The 25,322-nt window shown below is 40.4% G+C and overlaps 2 protein-coding genes across 9 annotated transcripts; one reads left to right on the top strand and one right to left on the bottom strand.

The window, feature by feature from the left end:
* The first annotated feature begins 1,312 nt into the window (after positions 1 to 1,312).
* On the top strand, positions 1,313 to 16,063 carry sybu (syntabulin (syntaxin-interacting)). 8 transcript variants are annotated; one of them, XM_042490890.2, is made up of 8 exons: positions 1,313 to 1,469; positions 6,769 to 6,815; positions 7,080 to 7,266; positions 8,997 to 9,143; positions 11,188 to 11,296; positions 11,465 to 11,617; positions 13,070 to 13,225; positions 14,217 to 16,063. In XM_042490890.2, the coding sequence occupies exons 2-8, from the start codon at positions 6,792 to 6,794 to the stop codon at positions 15,406 to 15,408; spliced, it is 1,968 nt and encodes a 655-aa protein (XP_042346824.2). In that variant the 5' UTR covers positions 1,313 to 1,469; positions 6,769 to 6,791; the 3' UTR covers positions 15,409 to 16,063. The 8 variants fall into 8 exon arrangements, with proteins under 8 accessions (XP_042346824.2, XP_042346822.2, XP_042346819.2 ...); XM_042490888.2 differs by having other exon boundaries at positions 8,943 to 9,143; positions 11,188 to 11,287; XM_042490885.2 differs by having other exon boundaries at positions 8,943 to 9,143.
* A 2,459-nt stretch (positions 16,064 to 18,522) lies between these two features.
* Positions 18,523 to 25,079, bottom strand: ebag9 (estrogen receptor binding site associated antigen 9). The gene is made up of 7 exons (XM_042489956.2): positions 24,758 to 25,079; positions 24,140 to 24,234; positions 23,278 to 23,359; positions 22,924 to 23,088; positions 21,755 to 21,865; positions 20,909 to 21,000; positions 18,523 to 20,400 (listed from the first exon to the last, which is right to left on the bottom strand). Exons 2-7 carry the CDS (start codon positions 24,220 to 24,222, stop codon positions 20,283 to 20,285), a joined length of 651 nt encoding a protein of 216 aa, XP_042345890.1. The 5' UTR covers positions 24,223 to 24,234; positions 24,758 to 25,079; the 3' UTR covers positions 18,523 to 20,282.
* Between the last annotated feature and the right edge of the window lie 243 nt (positions 25,080 to 25,322).

Raw genomic sequence — 25,322 nt, 5'->3', positions numbered from 1 at the left:
TGCAAAAATCTTATTATTATTATTATTATTATTATTATAAAATAACTAGTATAGGCTAACTAAAGTTATCAATACAAAGTACATTTCCCTCTGAAGTGCAGTGCAATAGAGTGTCATGATTTTAACATACTCAAGCAAAGTAAAAGTATGTCAAATTTGTACTTCAGTACAGTACTTGGGTTAATTCCACCACTGACCATTTTGCAGCCCTTGGCATGCATTCACAATATTTTTATTTTTATTTTTTTACCCAAACTACACGCAATAATGCAGGTCACAACAGTTGTGAGTTTCAGCGATTCCGTGGTGACGAGAATGTTTATGTTCAGTTAACCTGCAGCCCATAGTATGCATTATTGTCTTGTTCCAGCAGAGGGCCTCAGTGATATATAAACAAACGGCTGCTCATAAGTCACGCGCTAACATATGATTCAGTACCACCCAGAGTCCGGCGCTTCCTCAGAACCTAGATTGGCACACACGATGATGCAAGAAAAGACAACATTAACATGTGGCTCACAGGTCATTTCATATGATAAGATTTAAATCCTACTATGGCCTTTAATGGCTGCCAATGGGACACTAATTCCCTTGTTTTGTTCAGTGGCGCATTTGCTCCAGCAAACATAATGTTTCTATAACACATAATATGTGTGTGCTGCCGTCAGCGTGATAAATTGGCACAGAAAGCGCAGGCGCTAAATTGAAATATACAGCAAACTGATATAAATTTGGACAGGAGCAGCATTCCTGATTTCAGCACCATGGAGAGCAAACTCCCTCTGACACTGAGAGGAAGTCAACAGACACGCGCACATCACCGTACACACAGACCCTTTCTGCGTGTGTGCTTAACATATGTTAGGTCTATATTTCATGCTGGGCATTTAAGCTGGCATTCTTATAATGTGCGTCAGTCAACAATATGAGGGAATATATATTCCACGAATCCACGCGTTTGGATAAATATTGTAAAATGTAGAGTGAATTTTGGCGCTGAGCACATATTGATATCATATTAAAATGTGCATTAATGAATAATGTATCGTGGCATATCGCATGGTAAAATGGCACTCTTAGGGAACACACAGCGGCATATAGATTTACACCATACGTTAAAAAGCATATTTACATATGATCTTAAGCAAAATTGTCATGTTGACATGTCAGCACAGATAGGCTATACGAAGGCCTGTCCGCAGCTTATGGCTCTATATGTGTTAAGTAATGCGTTGCGCGTTATGTAACACACTTGGGATGGCAGTCATATTGTGCGTGCACTGTCAGTGGTCTCGCTTCTTGTCCAATCGTGTGTGTCTTCAGTCTGCACACAGCTCTCCTCCACCCGACATCCACACAGCAGAGCGGAGCGGAGGCTGGCACCGCCAAAGCACCAGCAGCGGAACGACCCTTTGTGCTTCACCGACTGACGCGCATCCTTCTGAGAGGGACCACCATCACACATCCAGGCAAGCATTTCAATAATTTTCCTTTCAAAATCAATTTCAAACCAATCTATTGTTACCGTGAGGTTTTGAAAATGAAAGTGTTCTCTGGGTGGGAGCAGGTGGTCTGAGGAGGAGCTGTTTACAAGTTCGGGAGCGAGTCTTTTGTCGAATCATCCAAAATGTGCGCACACATCATGAATGTTTGGGGTGGTTCTGGGTGAAATTAGGACACATGATGTCTGGAGTGGGATGTTTACATCCCCAATGGTTACATCCTATAGCTGCTTTATTCTGGAGGCATTTCCCGGAGAAAAACATTCCCACAGCTGTGGGGGCGCCAGATGAAACAAAACAAAATCCTCATCGCTGAAAACAACATGATAAAATATAAAACAAGCCTTCTGAAGACGGCGTAGGAGAGGATGCTGTCACTGTCAGGGGATATCAAGACACAAAATTATCATTAGCTTTTATTAACAATAGAAATGGCTAATGGCTAGTAAAATGTGGAAAACAAAGGAGAGGCATGTAAACATGTAAACACATGGGAGGGTCTTTTTTTCTTTGGACAGAGCAGTGCTTGTATTTTGGTGGCTTAAAAATGTTACGCTTAGTTTATTATGAGAATGTATTTTTAATAAACTTTAAACACCATGGAGCTCCTATGTTGAACTATATGGTTCTAGAAAATGAGTCTATTAGAGTTTATCATAGCAGTCAGCTGTGTTTTATGTATGGCACAAGCCTGAAAAACATCTTTCATATTATCTATCAGGAAACTGTCAGTGTTGGTTTTGGTTTCGATATAGGTTGATTCCTGTAAGTCAGAGAAATGACTCAGTCATGACTTCATGCAGTGATGATGCAGTCTGTTTAAGGGTTGTTGAGCTCAGAAAGTGTTGCAAATGATGCACTGCTCAAAATAGAATGCAATATTTCCATTTTCAGAGTACATTATGTCCTGCACGACATAATGATAAAAACTGAGTGTTTAAAGAAAGATGCTCAGTTAAGATCACACCATTCAAAACTGTGCAGTCTGTAACAGTTCATCATTGGGGAATACACCATCAGGAGAGGCAAATATTGAGGGCCCCCCCACAAAACAATTTGGGAAAAGAGGCCCGTGATGGCTGCTCATATTGGCACATTGGCACACGATAAAATCCTTAAACGTCCCATAAAAATATTATACCGTGCATTACCACTGCCCAGAAAACCTTAGTGGGGGCCCTTCTAGCCTGATACCATTACTCAGAGAGTTAAGCTTGCTACCTCTAAGTGTGATACATGCAATGCTATAGAGTAACTGTTAGCGCATCCACTTGGGTTTCAATGGGTGTCTTTGCATAGGGCCCCCCCGGAGTCAAGGATCACCATTATTCATCAGTGTGCATCAAATGTCGTCATCACCATTACACAACCTAACACCTCTGCCACAATGTCGTCAACAAACCAAACTGAGTAAGTGCACCATGGGGTTAACATCCAATCGGAATAAACAGCCTCACTTAAGTCCATGTGCATGATGGACATTAGAAAGCTCATACTGGGATGGATTAGGGGAATTTATTATTCACGCCCACTCAGTGCTGTTTTTAAAGTAGACCATCTGGATCTGGGAAATGGCTCTAGTGGAGGCTTAAAGACTTGTTTACCAGTCATGTTCACATTTATCTCAGCATCCCACTGACAGTTTTCCTTTTCGAGTACATGTGCATCCTAAATCAGGGCACTAGTTGTTGAGTGGTTGCTTGCACAGGTAGTTTGGATAAGTTCATCATGCTTAAGAGAGCTGAAAATCCTGTGTTAGCAACTTAGATAATGCTTAGCCTGTCGCTCGGTGGGTAGCCAATCAATGTTGTCTGGAGTCAAGCAGAGGATGTCGGTGCAGGACTAAATGCTTAATCCTACTTTGCAGGGGCAAGTTCAAGATGGGAGCAAGTGTCACCAGAGTTAGGATGACAAAATCTAATCACCATAAGCCAGTTCACATGGCAGCGCATCCCTTCACCTCACAAGGTTTCAGGTTGTAAACTGACACTATCGAGTCATCAGCGAATTATTTTATCCAGGCATTAGATCAAATAACGAGACAACTCCATTTTAAAAGATTTGGCTCCATGATGCAGCAGTCTGTCTGATCTGACTCTTCATTTTTCATCTTCTAATGTCACCGCCCTCCTGCATTTCCTTCATAAGGCTGCTTGTTGCATGAATTAATAAAAGTCACTTCCAAAGCTGAAAATATTCACACAGCTCACTCCCCTCAACCACACCCTGCCTGTTTATTGAATTATTTTGGCTCCTGTGCATTTGCCTCAGATCCAGTTTCTTTTCTAGCACTTAACTAGAGTACATACTCATTCCATGCTCATTGGAAAAACATTTTTAACACCCATCAGCATGGTTTTATAACCCCTTAATCTCCACCATTACTTCATTTTCTTTGTCGAATTGACCTATTCCATTCCTTGTGAGAAAATCTGTTTAAATATTCTTGATAAATTCCAGTAATCATAAGCAACAAATGTAAGTCAGTGGTGCTTGAATAAGTGTACACAGAAGCTCCCAAAGCTCACACATACTGGCTGAAGGACACAGTGTTCATTCAGTCTGAGAAAAACACTGCACAGTTGAATGGCAAACACCCCCACATCACCTCGACACACTCTAGATATTTTTTTTCTCAGTGAAGGACGGTGTTTCAGGATGAGCAGCAGAAGCCTACATTCTGTGCAGATTTACACATAATTAGATGCGTCTAGCTGGAGTCCTTTGCACAGCGTTTTCCCTCGGTTGCTAAGACTGTTGCTAGGGCATGGCTCCGGTCGCTCTGCCCTGCTTGGTGTCTATAATCTGCTGTGCCAGTGTGCTGGGCAGCTGTGCAATGCTACAGTATGATGATAATGTGGAAGCCTGGAAATAAACTGCAGGCAAGGTGATGCAGGCCACCCAGAACAAAAATCTATTTTTGAGTCTGATGAAAGGAGTTTTGAGTCTGATCCCCCTCGAGTCTTTGCGCTATTTTTGCAATCCTCTTTGGGCTTGAAGAAAGAGGATTTTGCACGAGTCTGGGCAGCTCATACAGGGAACGTGGCTTATATTAGGTCATAAAGTGGTGATATCATTTTGTTATTGATTAGGGATCGTTTTGGATGAAAGCAGAACTGAAAAAAGATAACATCTGGATGAAGGTAGGTTCACTGATGCGACAGCAACACACAGGCCTTGGGGTCAATTACATCATTCCCAATGCAAAAAAGAAAACATGTATGCACTTACGCAACTGACCCCCTTAGGCAAATCAACAGGCGTGAGGAAGTGAAGTGATTGTGTAAAGTGTATTCAGGCATGGGAGAAACTCTGCATTATTTAGCTCTACAGCATCAATAAAATATCTTCCTTGTTTAAATGTTCATGTAGAGAGTGAAAACTTTTGACAAGAGCTGGTCTCGCCTTGTGACCATGTCTGAAAAGAAGATGCAATCATCGCTCCATCATGTATTATATCTCAATACTGGAAGCACTTTATAGTTTTTGGCAGGCAGCCCCACAGTTTTGGCACAGAGGGCTGATAAGGAGAGTTAGTGGAGTTTGGCTTAGCAGAGTCATTTACAGAAGTTGGACACCTTTCGTCTTCTACTGTGCTTCATCTGATCATCTTAATCTGAGACGACTTTGAGGGAAAGCTAGAATATGAAAAAGTAATGCCAATCTTTCTTCTTTATAGCTGTATCTGTGTAGACTCTGAACTCTGTAGTCCTTTGAACCCACACACAGATGAGTTAAGAGAGTTAGTTTAAATTTATTCATGTCACAGATTTGCATTTGTCTTATCTCTTACACTGCTTTTAGTCATGCTAGCTTGGCTCTATGGCAGTGTCGGTAAATTGGTCAGTCCACCACTTTGTCCAGCCTAAAAAATGTCAAGCTATGAGATGCATGGCCCTGAACAGACATTCATATTTCCCAGAGGAGGACTTCTGTGATCCCCTACCTTTCCTATAATATGTGTGATTTATTGTGTGTGTGAAATATATCGACAACTAATGGATGGATTGCCGTGTACAGACATTCAAGGTCCTTTGATGATAAATTTGAATGATCTGACCTCTGACTTTTAGTCTAGCGCCACCAGCAGGTCAAAGTTTTACTTATCTAGTTATATATCTTAGTATATGCATCAAGGATTTCTATGAAATGCATACATGCATGGTTCCTAGATGATGTTTCCTCATTAGTTTGGAGATCACCTGACTTTTCATTTGAAGGCCAAGTTTGAGGATGGGTGTGGTCCAAATGCCTTGATGAAATTTCTTCCAAGTGGGCACAAACATCTACATGGACTCAATGAAGAACTGATTCAATTTTGGTGGTCAGAGGTCAAGGTCACGGTGACCTTACATCTCATTCTCATGAACGCCATAATTTCAGAACACCTTGAGGAAACTTCTTCAAATATGGCACAAACGTCCACTTGTACCCGACAGAGAACCGATCTGAATTTGGTGGTCAAAGGTCAGTGTGACCTCATAAAACATGGTTTTGGCTTTAACTCGAGAATTCATATGCTAATCATGACAATATTTCACACACATCTAATAGGATAAAATAATGAAGTGATGACTTTGTATATCCAAAAGGCCAAATGCCAACTTTACAGTGACATCATAATGTTCTTAAAAAACACTTTTCTAGCCATTACTAAATATCATAACTCAGGAACAGAAGAGGACTTGGTGACACTAATCTTGGGTGTCCACTTTGAAATTGTGGTGACTGTATAGATCTTCTTTGCTGCGGGGGGAAGATGTGTGGGAAATATACATGTTTTCACAGACATGGACGTGAACTTGAGGAGGCATACAACCGCAAGACGATAATTGTTTTAATTTGTGATTCAGGTGTGATCCTATGACAACGGAGTCTGTAGTTGTCTCACATTTATACACTTTTTTATTTGTTTTGCTGTAAAATTCATTTGCCTTCATTTGATAGTTAAAGTACTTTACAAATTCTGATTTAAAAGGCAACTAGCAGTTTATTTTTAGTGTTGACGTGCAGAATCTGTTTCATGAGGTCATAAATTCAGTGTGTGTTGGTCACGGCTGGCTCTGGGCTTCTTGTGCCATCTGTGCCAGGCAGGATGTGTGTGTGTGTGTGTGTGTATGTGTGTGGTGGTGGGAGGGATTTAGTGGCATAACAGAGCTCAGACAGTGGGCCCTTGTCTGGTTTGAGCCACGTCAAAACGCTGCCACATACACAGACCAAAGGAAAAATGTCTTACCTGATTTCTCTACTCTTTTTCATTTGACAGGGGAAAACGCTCCGTGAAGCACAATGGGACCGTTCCAAGAATATGAGGTGAGTCTCATCATTGCTGGTCACTACTGATAGATTTAGGCATGTTGAACTTTTTAACAAATAGAAATGTTATTTTTATGCAATGCAGTAAAGACAAAGGTAGGTAAAATGTGACCTTACAGTTATCAGTAAAAGGCAAAAATATGAACAAAAACTTTTATGAATTTAAAAAATGTTGTCATCCTAAAGAAGAATCGGAAGAGTTAATGTGGGTGGGTATGTCTCTGCCTATAGCTCTGACATGACAGATGTTTCTTCCAGCAGGAAAAGAAGTCACCGGAGAAAGGAAGCCCCCGCAGCCGCATCCCACGTTTGATCCTCCATCCCTTCCGAGCAAAGGACAAAGGTTCACCTCTGTCTGATTCACCTTTTTCAGAGGAGGAGGGGAAGGAGTGTGACGTCAGCTCCGACCACTCCAAAAGGACCATCAGCACCAACAGCTTTTGCTCTGGTAAGAAGTTCAGCTCCAGTCTGAGCACAGCTGACGAAAAACAGCCAAGTAGTCATTCGAATGCCAGGCTGTCAGATTCAAGATTGTGATGCAGTGCTATCGGTTGGTTGGGTAAATGTTAAATCCTTAATGCATGTGTAATGAAAGCAGTGATGGCAGATGTATTAAAATCCTTAAGTACAAAGTATCAATGCAGCTGTGTGAAAATACTCCAACACAAGTAGAAGTCATACATTAAAAATCTTACTAAAGCACTGGAGCATGATCAGCAAAATGGAACATAAGTATTTAAGGTTTAAGTACTCATTATACAGAACTGTACTTTTAGAGTGTTTTAAGATGGTGGAGCTGCTTTTAACAGTTTTAGTGAGGAGAAAGGTGGAACTGATTACTCCCAATGGGAGAGGAACCCTTGAAAAGCCTGGCATGAAAAGTTTTTGTTTTGTTTGTATTCCTAAGTAATTAATGCCACAACAAAATTAAAATTGGCTGAATTATTCGGTATAAAAGACTGAAGATTTTTACAAAAAAAAACATAGAAAGAGCTCTCTGAGGCCCCTCTCATCCCTCAAAGGTGCAAAATGGTTTAGTTCACCCCTCTAGGATTTGTCTCTACACACAACAAGAGCCTGGTGAGTTGCTAATGCTGCTGGAGCAACAACATACAGTCATGTCTTTCCCTAAAAGTGAAGTTAGGGTTCCAAAAAAAAAGAGAAAGAAAGGAAAGGGAAATATGGAAAACTGACTTAAAAAAGAACAAAATAGAACAATTGAATCAAAAGGTTTATCAGACAGACATGGATCAAGACTGGAGGGGCGGAGTCTACAGAGACTACTTATGCATAGGGCCCAGAATTTGGTGTTACGCCCCAGATGATCAAATTGTGTTAGTACTTTAAAATAAGTAAGAAAAAACTGACAGTCTAGATAGATTATTTCAACTTATGACTGACATGAATACTTTTTAAAGGAACGTTAGAAAATACGAATCTTGAAATAAGACAGTCTGTGATTGCTTTGTGATCCACAGAAATGTCACTGTGTTCTTGAAAATTCATCAAATTTCAAGAGTTAAGAGTTTTCGCTTAATGGCAGACACAACATAAGATTTTTGCAGTGTTTGCACTGTGCAAAAATTTCAATCTGCAAAATAATCACGAACATGTAGCATAAAAAGTCCAATATTTCGCTTTGTAATATAATGAGTGTATAGTATAAAGTAACATTTTTATACTAAACTAAAATAGAAATACTGAAGTAAAGTTAAAGTACAAAATAGAGTGTTTGAATACATGTATTTAGTACTGGATTACTGTACTTCATATTTTACCTTCTTTTTTACTACAACCTAACTGAACAAAACTAAGAAAAACAGTTATGTTTGTTTCATGTTCATCTTAATTAGCCTCCTTAACAAACAGAAAAAATGAAAGACTCCAGAATATACTTGTGTGTATGTAAACTAAGTGTGCATGTGTGTGTGTACACAGTGTAAACTGCCACACAAGCACTTTACAGCTGCTTTCTGACAGTAAGTAGCTGTTGTGAAAGCTGTCGCGTTATCTGTCAGATAACACTCAGGCTGAACCTTGAGCTCTGATTGACTGCCTGTGTTCGCTGCCTGCCCCGCGCTGCCTGTTCTTGGCTATTACTGTCTGTGTGCCTGTCTACAATAGATGACACCGGCTGCCCCACTAGTCAGTCTGTGTCCCCCTCCAAAACCCCGTCAGGCTCAGAGCAGAGTGCCCACGGCTCGCCCATACTCCCCGAGCGCAAGACCAAAGTGAAGAGGGTGAGGGTGATGGCCGAGTGGAGCAGCGAACCACGGAGCAACCCCAGGCACAAGAGGGAGATGAGGTCGGCCATGAAAACCAGAGGTGAAGAAGAATACACCATGAAAAAAATTGTTGTTTTTCTTCCCCAGAAAAAAAAACAGAATTAAGATCAGCAAAATTTGAAATCTTCACCATAAGGCCTGTACTAGCATGGTCCCATACAGTGAAATTATTGGATTTTTGTGAGTTGATTCTATTTTTTTTTCTGCAGTCTTATACACAGCTCATGGGATGTTTATATACGTCTGCGTGCCAGTGGTTCCCCAAAGGCCAAAGTCCAATAACTGTATTTGTCACATGTCAGCAGCCAGCAGATTCTCTGCTATGTTGACATCAACAAACACTGACTGGGAAGCAGCTGCGTGCCTAAAAGGACAATAATAATTGGTGTGAAGTGACATCTGTGCATCTGTGCTCTCTTAACATATACTTCAGAGACAGTGCACGCCAGTCTTCATCCCAAAATCTCCCCACTATCTGGGAGGGGAAGAAACAACTGCATGATCAGGAGTCAAAATGAGGAAGAAAGCTGATTGGTTGAGGAAAGGGTCTGGGAGCTTAGCCAATTAGGCTGATTAGTAGGAGGTTACTAGACTGACTGCACAGACTCTGAGTTGAATCACAAAGTGGTGGAGGATCACTTAGTTTGGAACTATTTTGTTTGTCACAGACATCACTGGACACGGTAATATGGTTTTGTTTGATGGGAAAAGAAGCTACTCAGGTATGGCTTTGGTTTTCATCTTTAATACTCTCAACACAATATGTAGTGAACAGTTTTCAGTGGTTAAACAAAGGTGGAGATGTTCTAGGCTTCAGGATTGTGCTGAGGCCTTTTGATACAGTGCATTTCTTGATCTTCTTTCTTTTGATTTTTTTACTCAAAGTGACTGGATGTAATTCTGGTGCTTTTATGGCATTTGTATTCCTGCTCAAACCAATGTTAGTCTTAAAACAGAGTACAGATTACAGGGAGTAGCCCATCAAAAAGCTGTTGTATGAGAATATTTGTCAGGCTGTTTTTTTTTTTGTTTGTTTGTTTGTTTGTTTTTAAAGTTGATGTGAGACTTGTTGCTTATAAAAACTCTAACATGATGCTTTATTCTGCACTTGTTCCTTTGAGGTCTATATATTTGAGGGTGCTTATTAAAGGGGAGGCTAGTATAAACAGGAAAATTGTCCCCAATATATTATCATTCATGATAGCATAGAAAGAGAGTGTGTTTGTGTTCATGTTAGGCTGAATGTTGACGCTTGAAGTGAAACAATGGCCTTTTCTGGTAAAGCAGCACCTGAAGATGGAATGGCTCCACAAGTACAAATAACAAATATGTGTTGAGGCACAATCTGTTTACGTCTGATTTTACTTTTGGTGTAAAATGATGAACATTTTAGCTGTGAAATGTTTAAAGGGATACTTCAACCCCCCAAACGACCATTTGTGTATCAATTACTCATCCCGTGTTATAATGAAATTTTGAGAAAACTGTTTTTTCTCACATACCCCCAGTGAATGAAGAATCCAAAAACAGAGAAAATATATTTCAATATATTATATTTCACTTTCTCTTCAGTTGTAAATACTACACATTTTTGTTGTGAAAATACATGTGTTTGGGAAGCACTGAGCATATGAATGGATAACTGAGATTTGGATTATGCTGCACAGGTTGTGTTAGAGTTAGTAAATTAGTGTTTTGAGTTTTGTTGTTAAACACAGATGCTCTGTGACTTCAATCAACAGTTGACTTCAACAATTTTCTCTATTTTAGGGTGATACATTCACTGCAGGCTTGCACGATAAACAAAATCTACAAATGGTCTTGAGGGGTGGTGTATTCCTTCTTAAATATAACAGTGGCACCAGAGGTATTTTAAAGTCAGCAAACTGACTTTTTTTTTTGCTCGTTAGCCACCAATTGATCATACTAGGTCAGTTGTGGCTGCACAGTGAGTGGTATGTTTTTATTTCATTTGCCTTCAACTTTCATTAAAGGAGGAATATTATGTTAAAATCACTGTTTAAAATCATGTAGTTTTGCATAAGTCTCTTTGCATGCTGATGCTGTGATGTTTCTCCCTGCAGGTAGCGAGGCAGACTTCAGCTCCTCCAGCAGCACAGGCAGCCTAAAGACCAGAGAGAGCCTCGGCTCTATTTCAGCTGGAAAGAGAGCTCCTTTACGCAGGTTTATGAGGTTTATATATTTGAATAATCTGTATGGTCTGCTTGGGTCACTACAAAAACACTTTGAGCTAAACTAGAACTAAAACAGGAGTGTCCATCATAAAATAAAATGCCCATTTCCCCTACTATTTTAGAATTAACTAATGATTTCTTTTGCCTAATGCTTTCTTTTATCAAGTCGCAGCACCCACATCAGACCGCTCCCAGTGTTTAAACCAGCTGGGAGCCCTACAGCCAACCGCGATGCAGAACTCTACGCTCCCTACAGGACTCCTCCCAGAGCTGCCTCCTCAACCAACAGCAGCAGCTGCAACTCCAGCCCCACTTCCAGGTACCAAACATCTTTCTCATATCATGCATTATTCATAACCACAAAGCACAGATTGTGGCTTTAATCCTTATCAGCCACATTACTCAGGGTTCAAAGGTTTAAATACTTGTGAAAAGTGTCTGAATGCAGCATAAGGAGAGGGATGTCTATCAAAGTTTCAAAGGGTTTAAAGAGGAGTGAGAAAAATTTGTGACCTCCTAGTCATGTATAACCTTTCCACCTCTCTACACTTGGATTCAATACATATATAAACCTTCCCTGCTTCAGGGAGAAACAAGCAGATTTTGGAGACTTGAGAGGTTTGGACAGTGGCTCGTGTGCAGAGTGGGCGGTGGCTGGATTAAACTCAGACTGTTGTATCATTTCCTCTCCTGCAGTCGTCTGGGATTATATCGGTCATGATTTGGCTGTGGTTGGGATTAATGAGGATTTAATATGGCAAAAAGTCTGAATATGGTGCCCAGACAGTGACCCTACTCACTGCATCCGATTGGTAACAGGATTAGAGGGAACTCACCTTGGTATGGAGGAGAGAGCAAGGTTATAAATATTTGAGAATGGCAGAAGCGATGTTTGAATTTAAATAGCATGCAGTTCAGAAGTGTTTGGTACCTCCATGAATTTCTGACATGCTGCTCCAGGCTGTGTAATACTTGGAATGTATAGGGCTTTATGTGTGTTGGCAACTCAGTCCTGCATCCAATTTAACCCAAAAATCCTTCCATAAATGAAATAAAAAGAAAAAAAAAATCATTCAACCCACAGCCCACAGAATCTGCCCTCTTTTATCTCACATTTACAGCTTCCATGAATGCATTATAACCCTCTGCTTTTGTCACCTGAGGACACCTCGCTGTCAGCTTTCCTCAGAGTCATGTGACATCTTTTCCTCTGGCATACCATTTCCTGTGCTGTTTCTATTTCTGGCAGGGATGCAGAGCGCTCACATGAAAGCCTCAAGTATCCCAGGTTGCTAGGATATTGTGTTAGCGGCAGAGAGGAGCTTATGCTGCTTTGCATATTGTCCAAATCCACCCCCTCATCCTCTACCGAAAAAAACACAAATCCTTTTATCAGTTCTCTTTGAACACGATGAATCACTGATCATAGGACATGCAAAGGGCATTTGCATGCTAATGCAATTAGCTCCTAGATTAAGTTTTTTTTCCAGTAAGGTGATTGCTTTCCTTGCAGACTGTGCTCCTATGTAGATAAACCAGCATTCAGAGGTTTTTTGCCTCTTGTCTAAATGCCAGTAATCCTGTGTCAGACAGTAATTCCAGGCTTCAGAGAGCATCTGCCCTGACAGCACTCTCTCAGCCAGACAAATTAGCATCTGCAGGAGGTGATTTTTCTTAATGGTTGCATCAGTTTTTCTGCTGTTGCTTCAAAATGTCTAGTTGGGAACTAATGATTGGTTCTAAATGGGTAAACAAGGCCTTTAACCAACAGAAGAGCGAACCTGGGCCGGTACCATTCCTGTGGAGACAACCATGGCATCAGACCCCCGAATCCTGAGCAGTATCTCACCCCTCTTCAGCAGAAGGAAGTGGCCATCAGACACCTGAAGACCAAGCTGATGGAGTCTGAGAACAGGGTCCATGACAGGTTAGTTCAGATTTAGCAGCACAGAAGCTCCTGTGATTGTATCTGTAGCTTATTATGGTTGATGAAAGACGACAGTGAACGCATCAAGGGGGAAAGTGAAACCACACTGTGACGTAATGCAAACTGCTGCTCTGCTCAGCGGTTAACATTCTATGAAGTGTGAACCCGGTGGGAAATTGTTATTATATAAGTTAAGAAACAACATGATGCTACTGTCAAGAACTATGCACTGTGCATGTTCAAGACAAACATGACAGTGTATTTAAAACATGACTTGTATGCCCTTATCTTAAGAATTATATTTGGCATTATATTACACAATTAATTGCTTTTTTGCAAGATTCATAATGGAGATTCATAATGGAGCTGCAGCCACCTATAGCTTAGCCTAGCATAAAATTAGAAATGGAGGGCAGCTAGCCTATGAATGTAAGTATTTGACACTGAACAAAAAATAATGTATAAAAATCTATGTTGCTGCTAATCACTCATATATCTTAGACTATGATCATTTTCAAAAAATCTACCTAGCATGTAGTATATCGGAAATTTCTTTGGTTTTTTTTTCATATAAAAACCTAGTGGCATCATTACAACAACCTGGCATTTTATGAAAATCAATAAATATTTATGATTAGAACTGATTTTGATTTAAAAATAACTAAATGAATATATAAAATAAAATTAATGTTTTAATGCTTTATTTTGAAAAGCACATTTTGTGTGCAGAATGATACCAGTGTGTGTTATGTTAAAGCTGGCCCTAAGGGTTAAACACTTTCTTGTCATAACTTCAGACTGTCCTTGAAACCACTGCAGCCAAGCATTAAACTAAGTTAATTGGCAGTTGGCCCTATCTTCATATTCAGCACATATATCTGAGAGTGGTGTTGATCTGCATATCCAACTGTTGATTGACAAGAAAGTTAATGTGCATGTTTTCCAAAATGTCAAACTATTCTTAGCTCTGGACGTTTTCTTCTGTCTTCAGAGAGACAGAGGTTGAGGAGCTTAAGGCCCAGCTCGGCAGAATGAGAGAGGACTGGATTGAAGAGGAGTGTCACAGAGTGGAGGCCCAGCTGTCACTCAAAGAGGCTCGCAAAGAGATCAAGCAGCTGCGCCAGGTGGTGGAAACAATGAAGAGCAGCCTGATGGAGAAGGATAAGGGCATACAGAAGTATTTCATTGACATCAATATTCAAAACAGGAAGTTGGAGTCCCTGCTGCAAAGCATGGAGCTTGCCCAGAGTGGCGCCAACCTCCAAGACGACAACACCTTGGACTTCATGTGTGACAGCCCTGATAGCGGTGGGAAGAAGATGGTCGGGGAGGAAGAGGGTGGGATGGAGCTGGGAACTCAAGGGGCGGAGGCAATGGCAGACAGCGGGTTGCTGGTAAATGATGAGATGGCCAACAGAGCGGACATTTTAGAGCAGGTTTTTATGTCCACTGCGGTGGATTTTAGTCAGGACTCTAGTGGCAAGCTGGACATAGAGAATGGGCCTGGGGTGTCTGCACTGTCAGAGGAGGGACAGCTGATTGATAAATCTCCTGTGCCCCCACCAGCTCCACCAGTTTCCACCACCATCGACATCTCCTCAAGCACGCCATCCCAGCAGAACACAGAAGATAAAGGAATCCAGACCGACATAATGCCCATGTCTCCAGACCTGCAGGTTCTGCTCCTCCAGCTGCTCAAGTTCCACGGGGCAACAGCGGGAGACACAGCTCTGTCAACCTCCAGCAGTCTTCTGGGTTTCCCAAACCCACCCACATCCACGTCCACCACTGTTCCCAATCTCCCTAACCCAACACCTCCCCCATCCAGCATGCCCGGTCCTGCTCCCCCAGAAAGCCCTGACACCTCCACTGATTCTGGCATGTATTGCTCGGAACCTGCAGAGAATCGCCGCTTCATGGAGGAGCTGAATTTTAGCGTCGGTGAGGAGGAACCTTGCTTGTCACCGGGACTGGATGTGGTTGGCAAGCGTTACTGGAGCAACAGCTTCCTGGTGGATCTGGTCGCAGTGGCAGCACCGGTGCTACCCACAGTGGCCTGGCTGTACTCGCGACACGGTGTTGACGGAAGCGCTCCAGTGTACAACATCGCTGCTCTCATCAGGGGCTGCTGCATCATGGGATTGCACTCTCTTCGTCACGTTGCTCACAGGCCTGATGCGTAAAGGCTTCCACCCTGCATGCACACGCCTAACCTTGAACTAAAAGCACTTAAGCATCTTTTCAAAAGTATTTGTGAGATGTGTTGCGTTTTTTTTTGTTAACACTTGATATAAATGCAGTTATTTTTGGTTCTGACACCATTACTTTGCACTGTACAGTTACCATGAGTTGAAGAAAAATGGTGACGTGAGAGGGGTTATTTGTAAAGGGGTTTATTTATGTATTTATTTACCATTTACATGTATAAACGGATCATCTGGGTAGATGGTTATGTGTTATCATCGTCCTCTGGAGTCCCTAGTTGTCCTCATGTTTAAAAATGTTCTGTATGTTCAGATGAGATTTCTCGGTGGTGAAAGATTGAATGTTAGTTTCTGTTGGACGGGATTGAAAACGGTTTTGAGTTATTGTTCAAAAGGAAACCTTAAACCTTCAGCCAAAGCTTTAATGTGAATTCACTGTTACGTTTTGTGAAAAAGTATATATTTTTTCCTCCCTGGGAGTAGAGCTTTATTCGGTACAGCCTGTGTATTGTTCATAGAAATAAGTTGATGCTTCAAAGCAACTGACACTTGTTATGTGCCTGAGCTATGTGCAATACTGGTGGTTTACATCCAATGTCCTTGTATCTTTATTATTAAAGCATGTTAAATTCTGGCCATGTGTTGTCCCTTTTTTGGGTTTGTAATGGAGGAGAAAAAGACTAAACCGGGACAACTGTTAAAGTTTGTCTTATATAAGACTTATTTTAATGCTAGCGAAGACTGGGAGAGCCCATTTGCACAAGATGTTCAGATAAATTAATAAAAGGGAAAATATCGAGTCTGAAGCCAAGTGCAACCAAGCAGCGTTCTCATGACAGCTCATCTTACGTAAAAGCTTTCCCGGCTTGTATTTTCAGACGTCCCTTGGGTTGCGGGGCTGACAATGTAATGTGCATTAGATCCACTTTACTGGGATCTCTCAGAAGCTGTAAAATGTCATCTGTGCCCTTCTACTAGTCAAACTGGGTCAGCGCCAGAGCAAATGTTGCCTGCAAAAAACGACCAATTTTCTTACATTCAGCCATTACATAACAGCTATCCATACTCAATGAAAATGAAAGAACAAGAAGATTAAATTTAAATGAACTAACACCTGGCATCTTTGCCATTTCCGTTTTCCTCTTAGCCGTTTGGTGATGTATCTTAAATTGCATAAGCATGACCTTTTGGTTCACAAGGCATCAGACTAGTGAGTCATCAGATGCTGTAATCTGCACACTCGTCTGTGGGCTCTGGATTACAGTGAGTGGGAAGCAATGGTTGTAAATCAAAGAAATTGGGGGAAAAAAACACCAGTCCTGTAGAATCAGAATATGATTCTTAAACCAATTTCTAGACAATTATTCACCCATTTAGCTTGTTCTCTTTCTGAGGACGGATGACGTGCACTTTCTCTTTTTGAAAGTGGGTCGGTCTCTCAGAGGTTTTGGCAGGCAGGCAGTGTCCCCTGACAGATGGGAGTGACATCATTACGAGGGGGGTCAGATGAGCGATGACAGCGGTCTGTCAGTCCAGGTCAAAGGCCACCTTAGTGCTGGACATTACAATGATATTATGGTGGTATTAAAAACACTAGAGTGTGAGAGCGAAGCTTTATTTGGCCATGCTTCAAGCTAAATACTCCTGTCAGCATGTGTTATGGGTGAAGTTATGGGTGAGTTTTTTCCTGCCTGTTTCCTGTTTCTTATTTTGTGGACTTTCCAGGTGTCCCCCTCTCCTGCTCACCGTGCAGAGAGTGATTTAGCACACCTTTGCTCAATCTGCTGATTATGAGCAGGCAGTATATAAAGCCTGGAGAAGCCAAATGTTAGTGCTAGTGTGGCAGTTTGGGTGCTGTGTGTCAGATTGAAGACTGACGAACATAGTTACAGTGGAGGAAGAATGTTAAATGTTTGGCTGAGTTGTTCATTTCAAAAGATTTCAACTGTAAAAAATTGACAATAATTTATGTTCTCTACTGACTCTCAAAACTGTCAGTAGCTGCAACCTTCAGGCACATGGACAACTTTTATGTCATTCGTCAAATTTGTCTTTGTTTGAAAGTGCTTTTAAAGTTTTCGTTCCGTCATCTTGGTGTCACAGCTGCAGAGTCACCTCAAACTAGTGTTAGATTTTAAAAACAGAATTAAGGACCTTTTGAACACTGAATGCACATGTCTGGTTTCTGAACGCTGCTAGTTCAATTGTTTGTTGTAAATTGGCCATTTAAGTCTGTTGCTTGTTGCATGTGTGTGACTTTTTATGCGGTTTGTTTTGACTTTTGCTGTTGTGTTTTCTGTGAAATTCTTCATACTGTTGTCTTGGCCAGGACTGATTTTGAATCTAAATTGGATTATCTCTAGTTAAATGAAGGTTTTTTTTGTAAATAAATTCCAGCTTTTATTTACACACTTGCTCCGCTTGTCTTTTTCACACCATCTAAAACCAACCTGCAGCTCTTTAACCCGTCGCCCATGTGTCTTTGACAAAAAATTATATGTAAATACATTAGTTTTTCTTAACAATTCAGTTTTCATATCTCATTGTTGTAGGCCTTAAGTGATTCTTTTATTTTTCAATTGCGTCTTGCGTCTCTCAAGCTAGGCTAGCTGTAGATTACAAAAAGGGACATCTTGAAGGGAAATGTAATCAGAGAATTAATACTGTGTGGGCAAATTTGTTAGTTTTCAATGCAGCAAAGATTAAGAACCAAAAAACAAATAGCCCACTACAGAGGAGTCATCTTATGGTAAAACATTCTGGTAAGTTCTCACTGAGATCTTTTAGTAATATTGATGGGATCATTTTGACTTCATAAGCTGTTACTCCATCATGAGGTTCAAATATATTTAGCAGCTCCAGACATCTGCTTTTGTTGCCAAAAAGTGGCTCATGGCTGGATGAAAGCGGTGGAGTGACCAACAGACGTCCTTGGAGCCACGCCCAAACCCATATCATGTTGGAGCCATAACAAAGCTCAATAATCATGTTACACATCATGTAACCATAATGGTACATCTACCACAATGTTTCATATGGTGTTACCCAAACTGCACATCAGGCACCAGAATAACAACCGGAGTTATTCACCTCTAGAGGTATGAATCAAATCATTTTATTAAAAACCTGTGTAGGACTGATACAGCAGGTATACAATCTGCCAAACCTTCTGGATTGGTTGAGCTTGTTGTCCTCATTTGAGCTCAACTGTGACAGTTCTTGTAACATGTAGTCTTACACATGAATGAGAAAAAAGAAATGGGCGAGAAACAACAAGGTTCTCTGTGATTCATTTTTGGAAAAAGGAAAAATGTGCAAAATGACAAAACTGAACAACATGCAGCTTTTCTCAATGAAAAAGAGCATTTTCAAAGAAAACACACAAATCCATACAGAAAGTTTGCAGAATTCCCTTGAAATAAACCTGCTTTCAATTAAACTCTTAAACCTGATCATGCACTAATCAGTCATTTAATCAGTTATGCTGCAAAAGAATCAGCGCCTCTGAATGTCAGTAAATCATTGCTAGATAACATCGACCCAATATTTTAGAAGCATCAAACAGCTTGCAAGGCTTTCAAATTGTAACATTCAGTAGAGAAATCTGCCTCTCTCACCTCCACCCATGTCTTTTTTAGACCAAAGAGACATATTTTTATCATGTCTGCACATTTCAATTTATAATGGGCTTTTCTTCACCTGCCAATGTTTCCATGACAACAGCTTGCCTATTGGCACTGGTACCAATATATCCAACACTGACTGGTAATTTCATTATAGTGACGCATAACAGGAAGCTCGGTCAAAACCACCGGCTTCGAATGTCAGCCTCATATTTTCAGATGAGAAAAAACAATTTTCATGTGGCCAAGTTAGCTGGTCTGAAATTCCCACTATGATGGTGATCCATATTTTAGAAAGACAGCGTCTGTGAAGTGAGAGTTTCAATTATTTAAGAGCAAAGTAACATTCCTGACTTCTGAAAAAAAAATCAATGCCATGATCACTGGATATTTTCCTTCAATATCAAAAAACTGACAAAAGAAGGAGAATGAATGGCAGATTAGTAGCCATGAGATTACCATAGGAACCCACAGCTAACATTTATAGTTGGGCTAGATTCTGGTCTATGGTCATTTATCCTTTATGAAATTCGTCAGCCTTCGTTTTAATGCAGATATCCAGTGTAGTAAGGGCTGCACAGCACAGGGAGATAATGTGAACTATCAAGCAACATTCATTAGAAAAAAAAAGACAATGAAAGACATAAATATAAAAACACAATAATTAAGCAAACCAAGGGATGTCACTGGTATACAGTGATGCTTAAAATTAATTACACTCCTTTGTCCTTTGAGGTTATAAATAAGACAAAGAAAGGGAATTGCACTCCCTGTTTGGGTCTCAAAGGTAGTACAGGTACCTGCTTATTTACAAATGTTCCCGGGAAAAAGCAAAATAGAACATTTTTTCTACTCTACCTGACAGATTTAATCAGAATTTAAATGGTACCCTCTAATGCTGCATCTAACCTTTAACCTAAGATGAAGTGGATTGTGTGAATACAGCTCTCCCTTTAAGACCAAAATGAACTTGCAACATGATCATGGAGCACACCAGGTGTGTTGTCTGCCCTCGAGAATAATGCGCTTTACACTGCTGCAGCTGGAAAACAGACTAAAATGGCTGCTGGTGGAAACAGGGTGGAGAAGGAGGACTGTTTGCTAACAGATAAGTAGTGTCGGGTGGTAATCCTGGTTGATTTGATGACTGTAAAGACAGAGTGACGATTGATTCAGTGTCTTTGCCCCCTCCCGTCCCCTTTGGCTCAAAACTGAGCGTTTCTAAAAATGTTACGAGAGCTTGACGGCAATCTTCTGCTCCTTCTTCATCATCCTCTGAGCCTCTTTCTCCATCTTCTTCCTCTGCTGCTCCATGGACCGCTTTTCTCTCTCGGCCATCTTTTGTTGTCTGTTAAATAGGAAAAACATACGCATGCGATGTCATTACAGCGCTCATCAACAGAAGCTAGGTCAGCTGGGAGTGGGGAAAACAAGATCTTGTTCTGTGCTGGTATGTGGTGCAATCATTGCATACACTGTCACCTGGTGGCCGATGTGCAAACCTACATCCCTACGATAGAAAAATGAAAATGTGAGCTTACAGTGTAAGGGTGACAGGAAGAATATTTTAAGTGTTCTTCGCATTTTCTTTCAAAAAAATCTGCATTTCACAGTCACAACACACTGATACTAACACTGAATGTTTGCACACTGCTTTATTTGATAATCCTCTGCAGTTAAAAGGCATCCTTAAGCTCAATAGGTTTCATTTTCCCTTCATCTTGCATGTGAAACACACTTGTGCACTTGTTCCTGTAACTGCTCTGTAATTGGCTGGTGCATTATTATGAATAAAAATGAACTTTGTCAACATATACCTACTAAGTGTAGACACTAAGGCATTCCTGAAAAATTACCTGAGCACCTCCTCTGCCTCCCAGGCAGCATCAGACTCGTCCTCCCACGCATTTGTGTCCTCCTGCCAGTTGTCCATTTCTCCCAGTTCAGCCTGTGCAAAAGAACAGATTACACCATATCCATGAAGATGCTTATATACAGTAACTGATTGACTGATCTGTTGCAAGGGCTATCATCTCTGAATTAGGCCAGAATAAAATATTTTACATCAAGCATTACCTCCTAACTATACAATCATTTTAGATGTCTTCTCGCTTGTCAAATATGTGCTGTAGGGAGGACATAGCACATTTCACAATGTTGCATCCTTAATTTCCAACTCAGTGTCCTAGTTTATTTAATTACCCCGTAACTGCAATGACAACACAATAAAACATGCAATCATGACAGAGAGATGAGTCGATGATTGAGCTTTTATCCTAAATTGTCTGTTGTACCACATCGGTCACAAGCTAATTTCTCACTGAAGAAACTTCTCTCTGACATTTATGTCAAAGTTGTGTTATTCTGTGACAACTTTTTAACATTATGTGAGGTGTTTTTTTTTAAGTAACATACATTTTACGTCAGACTGAAGTCCCTACAAATTGTCTATTTCAGTCTTTACCCATTTTCCAGCTCTTACTTTCTGGGTTTACTTTGTAATTTGATCACTTCACACATACATGTATTGTGTGGAATTATTGTGTAAACTTTTTGGCCATGTATTTGGACTGCATTTCATTTATACCACTCTATAATAGGAATTCCGCTTGGTCCAAAACTTCTCAAACAACAAAAACTGTGGATGTGTGAGGAGCAGAAAGTCTGCCTGATGCTTCAGATGGTGGAAAAGTGTAACTCACTGAGGGTGGACTGAAGGTCATCATATCCTGAGAAGCTGCCAGTCTGCTGGAGAAACCTGCTGAGCCATCAGGCGCCAGGTAGTTCAAAGGCTCCCTTTTCTTCAGCACTATCTGCAGCGTAGAATCCAGAGACAGGGACTTAAACTCAAACTGAAGCAGTTGATGATGCATTACAATCCCACTATAGATTTACTAGTTTTTCTTTTAAAATTTGACTAAATTCAAGCAAACTGCAATGTCAATAAAAACTTTCACCGTGCAGATATGATATTTTGTATGCTACCTCATGCTCTCATTCATTATATTTACATAGTGTACATCAATTAGAAGCATGTAAAGAAAACTGCAGAGATCGTTTTTTAGGCAAACCTTGAAGTTAGCATCGCGCTTGAATTTTTTCCATTATATTTTTGATTATTGCAGAAAAAAAGCTCAGTTCACCAGTTTACTGATATCTAAAAAAAATAAATAATAATGACAGACATGTTGGTAAATTTGTTATTTGCCATCTTATCGAGAGGTACATGAGGGAGCTTTATTTAATGTTTGTGTGTCCACTACAAAGATCAGAGATGCGTTTCGTCTAGTTTTGCACAAATATAGAAAGCAGGACATAGCTAGCCGAAATCTGTCAAAGGTATCTCGGCAGCTCAAAAAAAAATCTTATTACATTGGATAATTACTGTAAAGCAAACTTGGTGCTGCTGTTTAAAAAGCAGCAAGATTATGCATTGCAGCTTTTCTTGACCAACAGCCAGGAGCAGTGGCTACACATGATATCTTAGAGGTTCTGTCCTCGTGGTTAACTTCCCCTTTCAACACTTTCTGAAACACTCTGGATGGCTTACCAATTTCCTAGAAGAAAGCCTGCAATGCTAGAAAGCTTACCCCTACTTCCAGTCTTTGTGATAAGCTAGGGCAAACGCATAAAGAAGTAGCATCCGTATTAAAAATACAGGGAGTAAACTGACATTATATAAAAATACATCTGTCAAACTGTCTGAGTAATTCTTTCGTTAAATACTTTATCTTTTTTTAGTGGCAATACAATGCCGAAAATTCGTGTAGCAAATGTCACCAGCATGGAAAAATGTGTTCAAGTTATTCAGTGTATCATAAATTTAGCATCTGCTGGGTTCCTGGATCAGCTGCACTGTCTGTGGATGTACCTTCTGTGTTTTCCTGATGGTGGGAGCCATGTCTTTGAAGTAGTCTGGCTCTTCGTCTATCTCGTTGGGTTGAGGGGAAACGTTTCCGTTGCCACCTTCAATCTTAATGCTTGTAGGAGCCTCTTCATCCCAAGAGCTCCACTCTTCAATCTCTGGCGGCGCAGACTAGAAAATAAAGCACATTTTAAAGTCCAATACGTATATGGAATTCAAAAGGAGAAGTTTGTGCAGTTTCTATGTATTGATAAATACATGCAAGTTTAGAATTTTTGTCCCATGTTTGTCTTTCCACATATTGAATGCTGGGCTCTGAACTTCTCAAGAGTGTGTGCTGTCAGTTGAGACAATACTGACCTGCTTTGGTACCGATGATGAAAAATCCACTGTGGTCGGGAGAGTTATTTGATCGCCACTGAGCTTGCGGCCTCTTCCACTCCTGCAGAGTTTATAAAAGCCAAAAGGAATTAATTGAACAGTGAGAAATAGCAGCACCTGATGGAACACTGATATAAAACAATCTATGGTCAGATCTCTTTGGTGTAGAGACATTGACCCAGTGATGGAGAGTTAAAGTCAGCCAATTTATTTTCCTTCCAATATAACAGATTCACTTTAAATTTGGCTTGGGGGTCAATCATGGCCTGTGGACAGATTTGATTTATTTATTTATTTTTTAAGTCATTTTTGGGGGGCTTTTATGACCTATATTTGATAGGCCAGCTAGATACATAACAGGAAATAGGGATGACAGAGAGTGGACTTGAACCTGGGGCCATTGCAACAAGGACACATAGCCTCTGAATTTGGGGCGCACATCCTACTAACTGAGCTACCCGCGGATGGATTTTAAACAGCCCACTTATTGATCTCAAAACATACCATGTGACCAGGTTAATCAAGTATTTGCATTTTCATTTACCTCATGATGACAGCACTATCATACAGTTAATGGGCATGCACCGAGTAAGAACTATGCAGGGGGAACTATTATTTTTTCATAAACAGAGGGTACACAAGCAAACAAATCACTTGCATGAGATTTTATTTTAAATAACCCATATGATGCGAGATGCAGCTGCCCCCCAGGTATTTCATATTGTCTAATCTGGTCTCCATTCAAAAACGTGTGGACACCCCTGTCTTAAAATATGAAATGAGACCCTTTGTGAATACATTCCAGGGATAAATCAGCATATAAGAATAATACTTTGCTTACCTGCATATCAACCTTTTAAAGAAGGAAAGCAAGCTGGCTAGACAGGTGCAGATCTTGAACAGACGGAACTGAGTGATGGCCATGATGAAACTGAGCTGGTGGGGAAGGAAATATAGAGAAAATATTAGCTTTTGAATGCACAATTGATGACCATGACGTATTTTCCACAAAACAACAGGATGTGTAGTAAGGCAATTGTCCGCTAAATATGCATGGTAGCATGAATTTGAGAATAGCTGGCCAAGAATCTGTCCTTAGATAGTAATGTGTTGGCGTGCACGAACATTATGCACCAACAACCAGTCTTTTTATTCATAATCAGGAGAGCCGTGACAGCAACACCTCATTAAAATGCTAATGTTAACGCTACCTTTGGATACATTTAGCTAGTAAATTGCATGCAAATTTACTAGTAGTCGCAATAAACATATTTAAACACCAATACATATACTCATAGTAACAGATTTTTTCTTTTATTTAATACGCAATTTCCACTATTGAAAAAATTACCATGCTAAGGTTAATGTTAGATAGTTCGATATTTATGCTAATTAACGCGACATTATTATGCCTTCGGCTTCAATTTCTGCATGTTTTAGCTTCCATACAAACACTCACCTTGCAAAATGTCAATAGACCGTAAGCAGAGCTGCTGCTTTCTTCTTGAGAGGCAGAAGAGACAGGTTCATTTATTTGCTAACCGTTGCTTGCTAGCTTAGCCCACAGGAAAACATGATATTTCCGAATCCTTCAGTTGTCTCCGTAAGACGACGCATTTGCAATGACAAATTATATCGCTGTCATGTTAAAACCATGTATGTAACAGCTGTACAACCCTAAGAGGTTTCATGACAAAACTCTTAAATTCGTGTCGTCGCTCTTCTCTGTCCCATGGCTGCCATCTTTGAACTGGGAGGAGCAGGAACAGGGAAGTGCAGCGTGGTGCTGCCGCGTTCAGGGACTGTAGGAAATTTAGGGCGCAACAATACTTGTGAATCCCATAGCCTAGAGAAAATACTAATTGTAAACTATTAACCCTCTATGATGCCAGTTTACTGGCATTATTTATGCCAGTAAATAATAATAATAATAATAATAATAATAATAATAATAATAATAATAATAATAATAATGAAACATATAAACAAGATGGAAGTAAAGATAATTTTCTAAATTCTTGCAA

Source organism: Plectropomus leopardus, chromosome 11 (assembly GCF_026936395.1).
Source record: "Plectropomus leopardus strain MGB_pleo_1.0 chromosome 11, ASM2693639v1, whole genome shotgun sequence".
Taxonomy (NCBI): domain Eukaryota; kingdom Metazoa; phylum Chordata; class Actinopteri; order Perciformes; family Serranidae; genus Plectropomus; species Plectropomus leopardus.
The sequence above is the reverse complement of the archived record's forward strand: the minus strand, read 5'-3'. Positions and strand labels throughout refer to the sequence as shown.

What these genes read in the sequence shown, in the direction of transcription:
- sybu (XM_042490884.2), top strand. Translation starts at nt 6,792, where the DNA reads ATGGGACCGTTCCAAGAATATGAG. An exon ending in GTCGGCCATGAAAACCAGAG is followed by an intron (nt 9,144 to 11,187) that starts GTGAAGAAGAAT and finishes TTCTCCCTGCAG; the next exon opens with GTAGCGAGGCAGACTTCAGC. An exon ending in CCTTTACGCAGGTTTATGAG is followed by an intron (nt 11,297 to 11,464) that starts GTTTATATATTT and finishes TCTTTTATCAAG; the next exon opens with TCGCAGCACCCACATCAGAC.
- ebag9 (XM_042489956.2), bottom strand. Translation starts at nt 24,222, where the DNA reads ATGGCCATCACTCAGTTCCGTCTGTTCAAGATCTGCACCTGTCTAGCC. An exon ending in CATCATCGGTACCAAAGCAG is followed by an intron (nt 23,089 to 23,277) that starts GTCAGTATTGTC and finishes TTTATTTTCTAG; the next exon opens with TCTGCGCCGCCAGAGATTGA. An exon ending in TGACCTTCAGTCCACCCTCA is followed by an intron (nt 21,001 to 21,754) that starts GTGAGTTACACT and finishes TCTTTTGCACAG; the next exon opens with GCTGAACTGGGAGAAATGGA.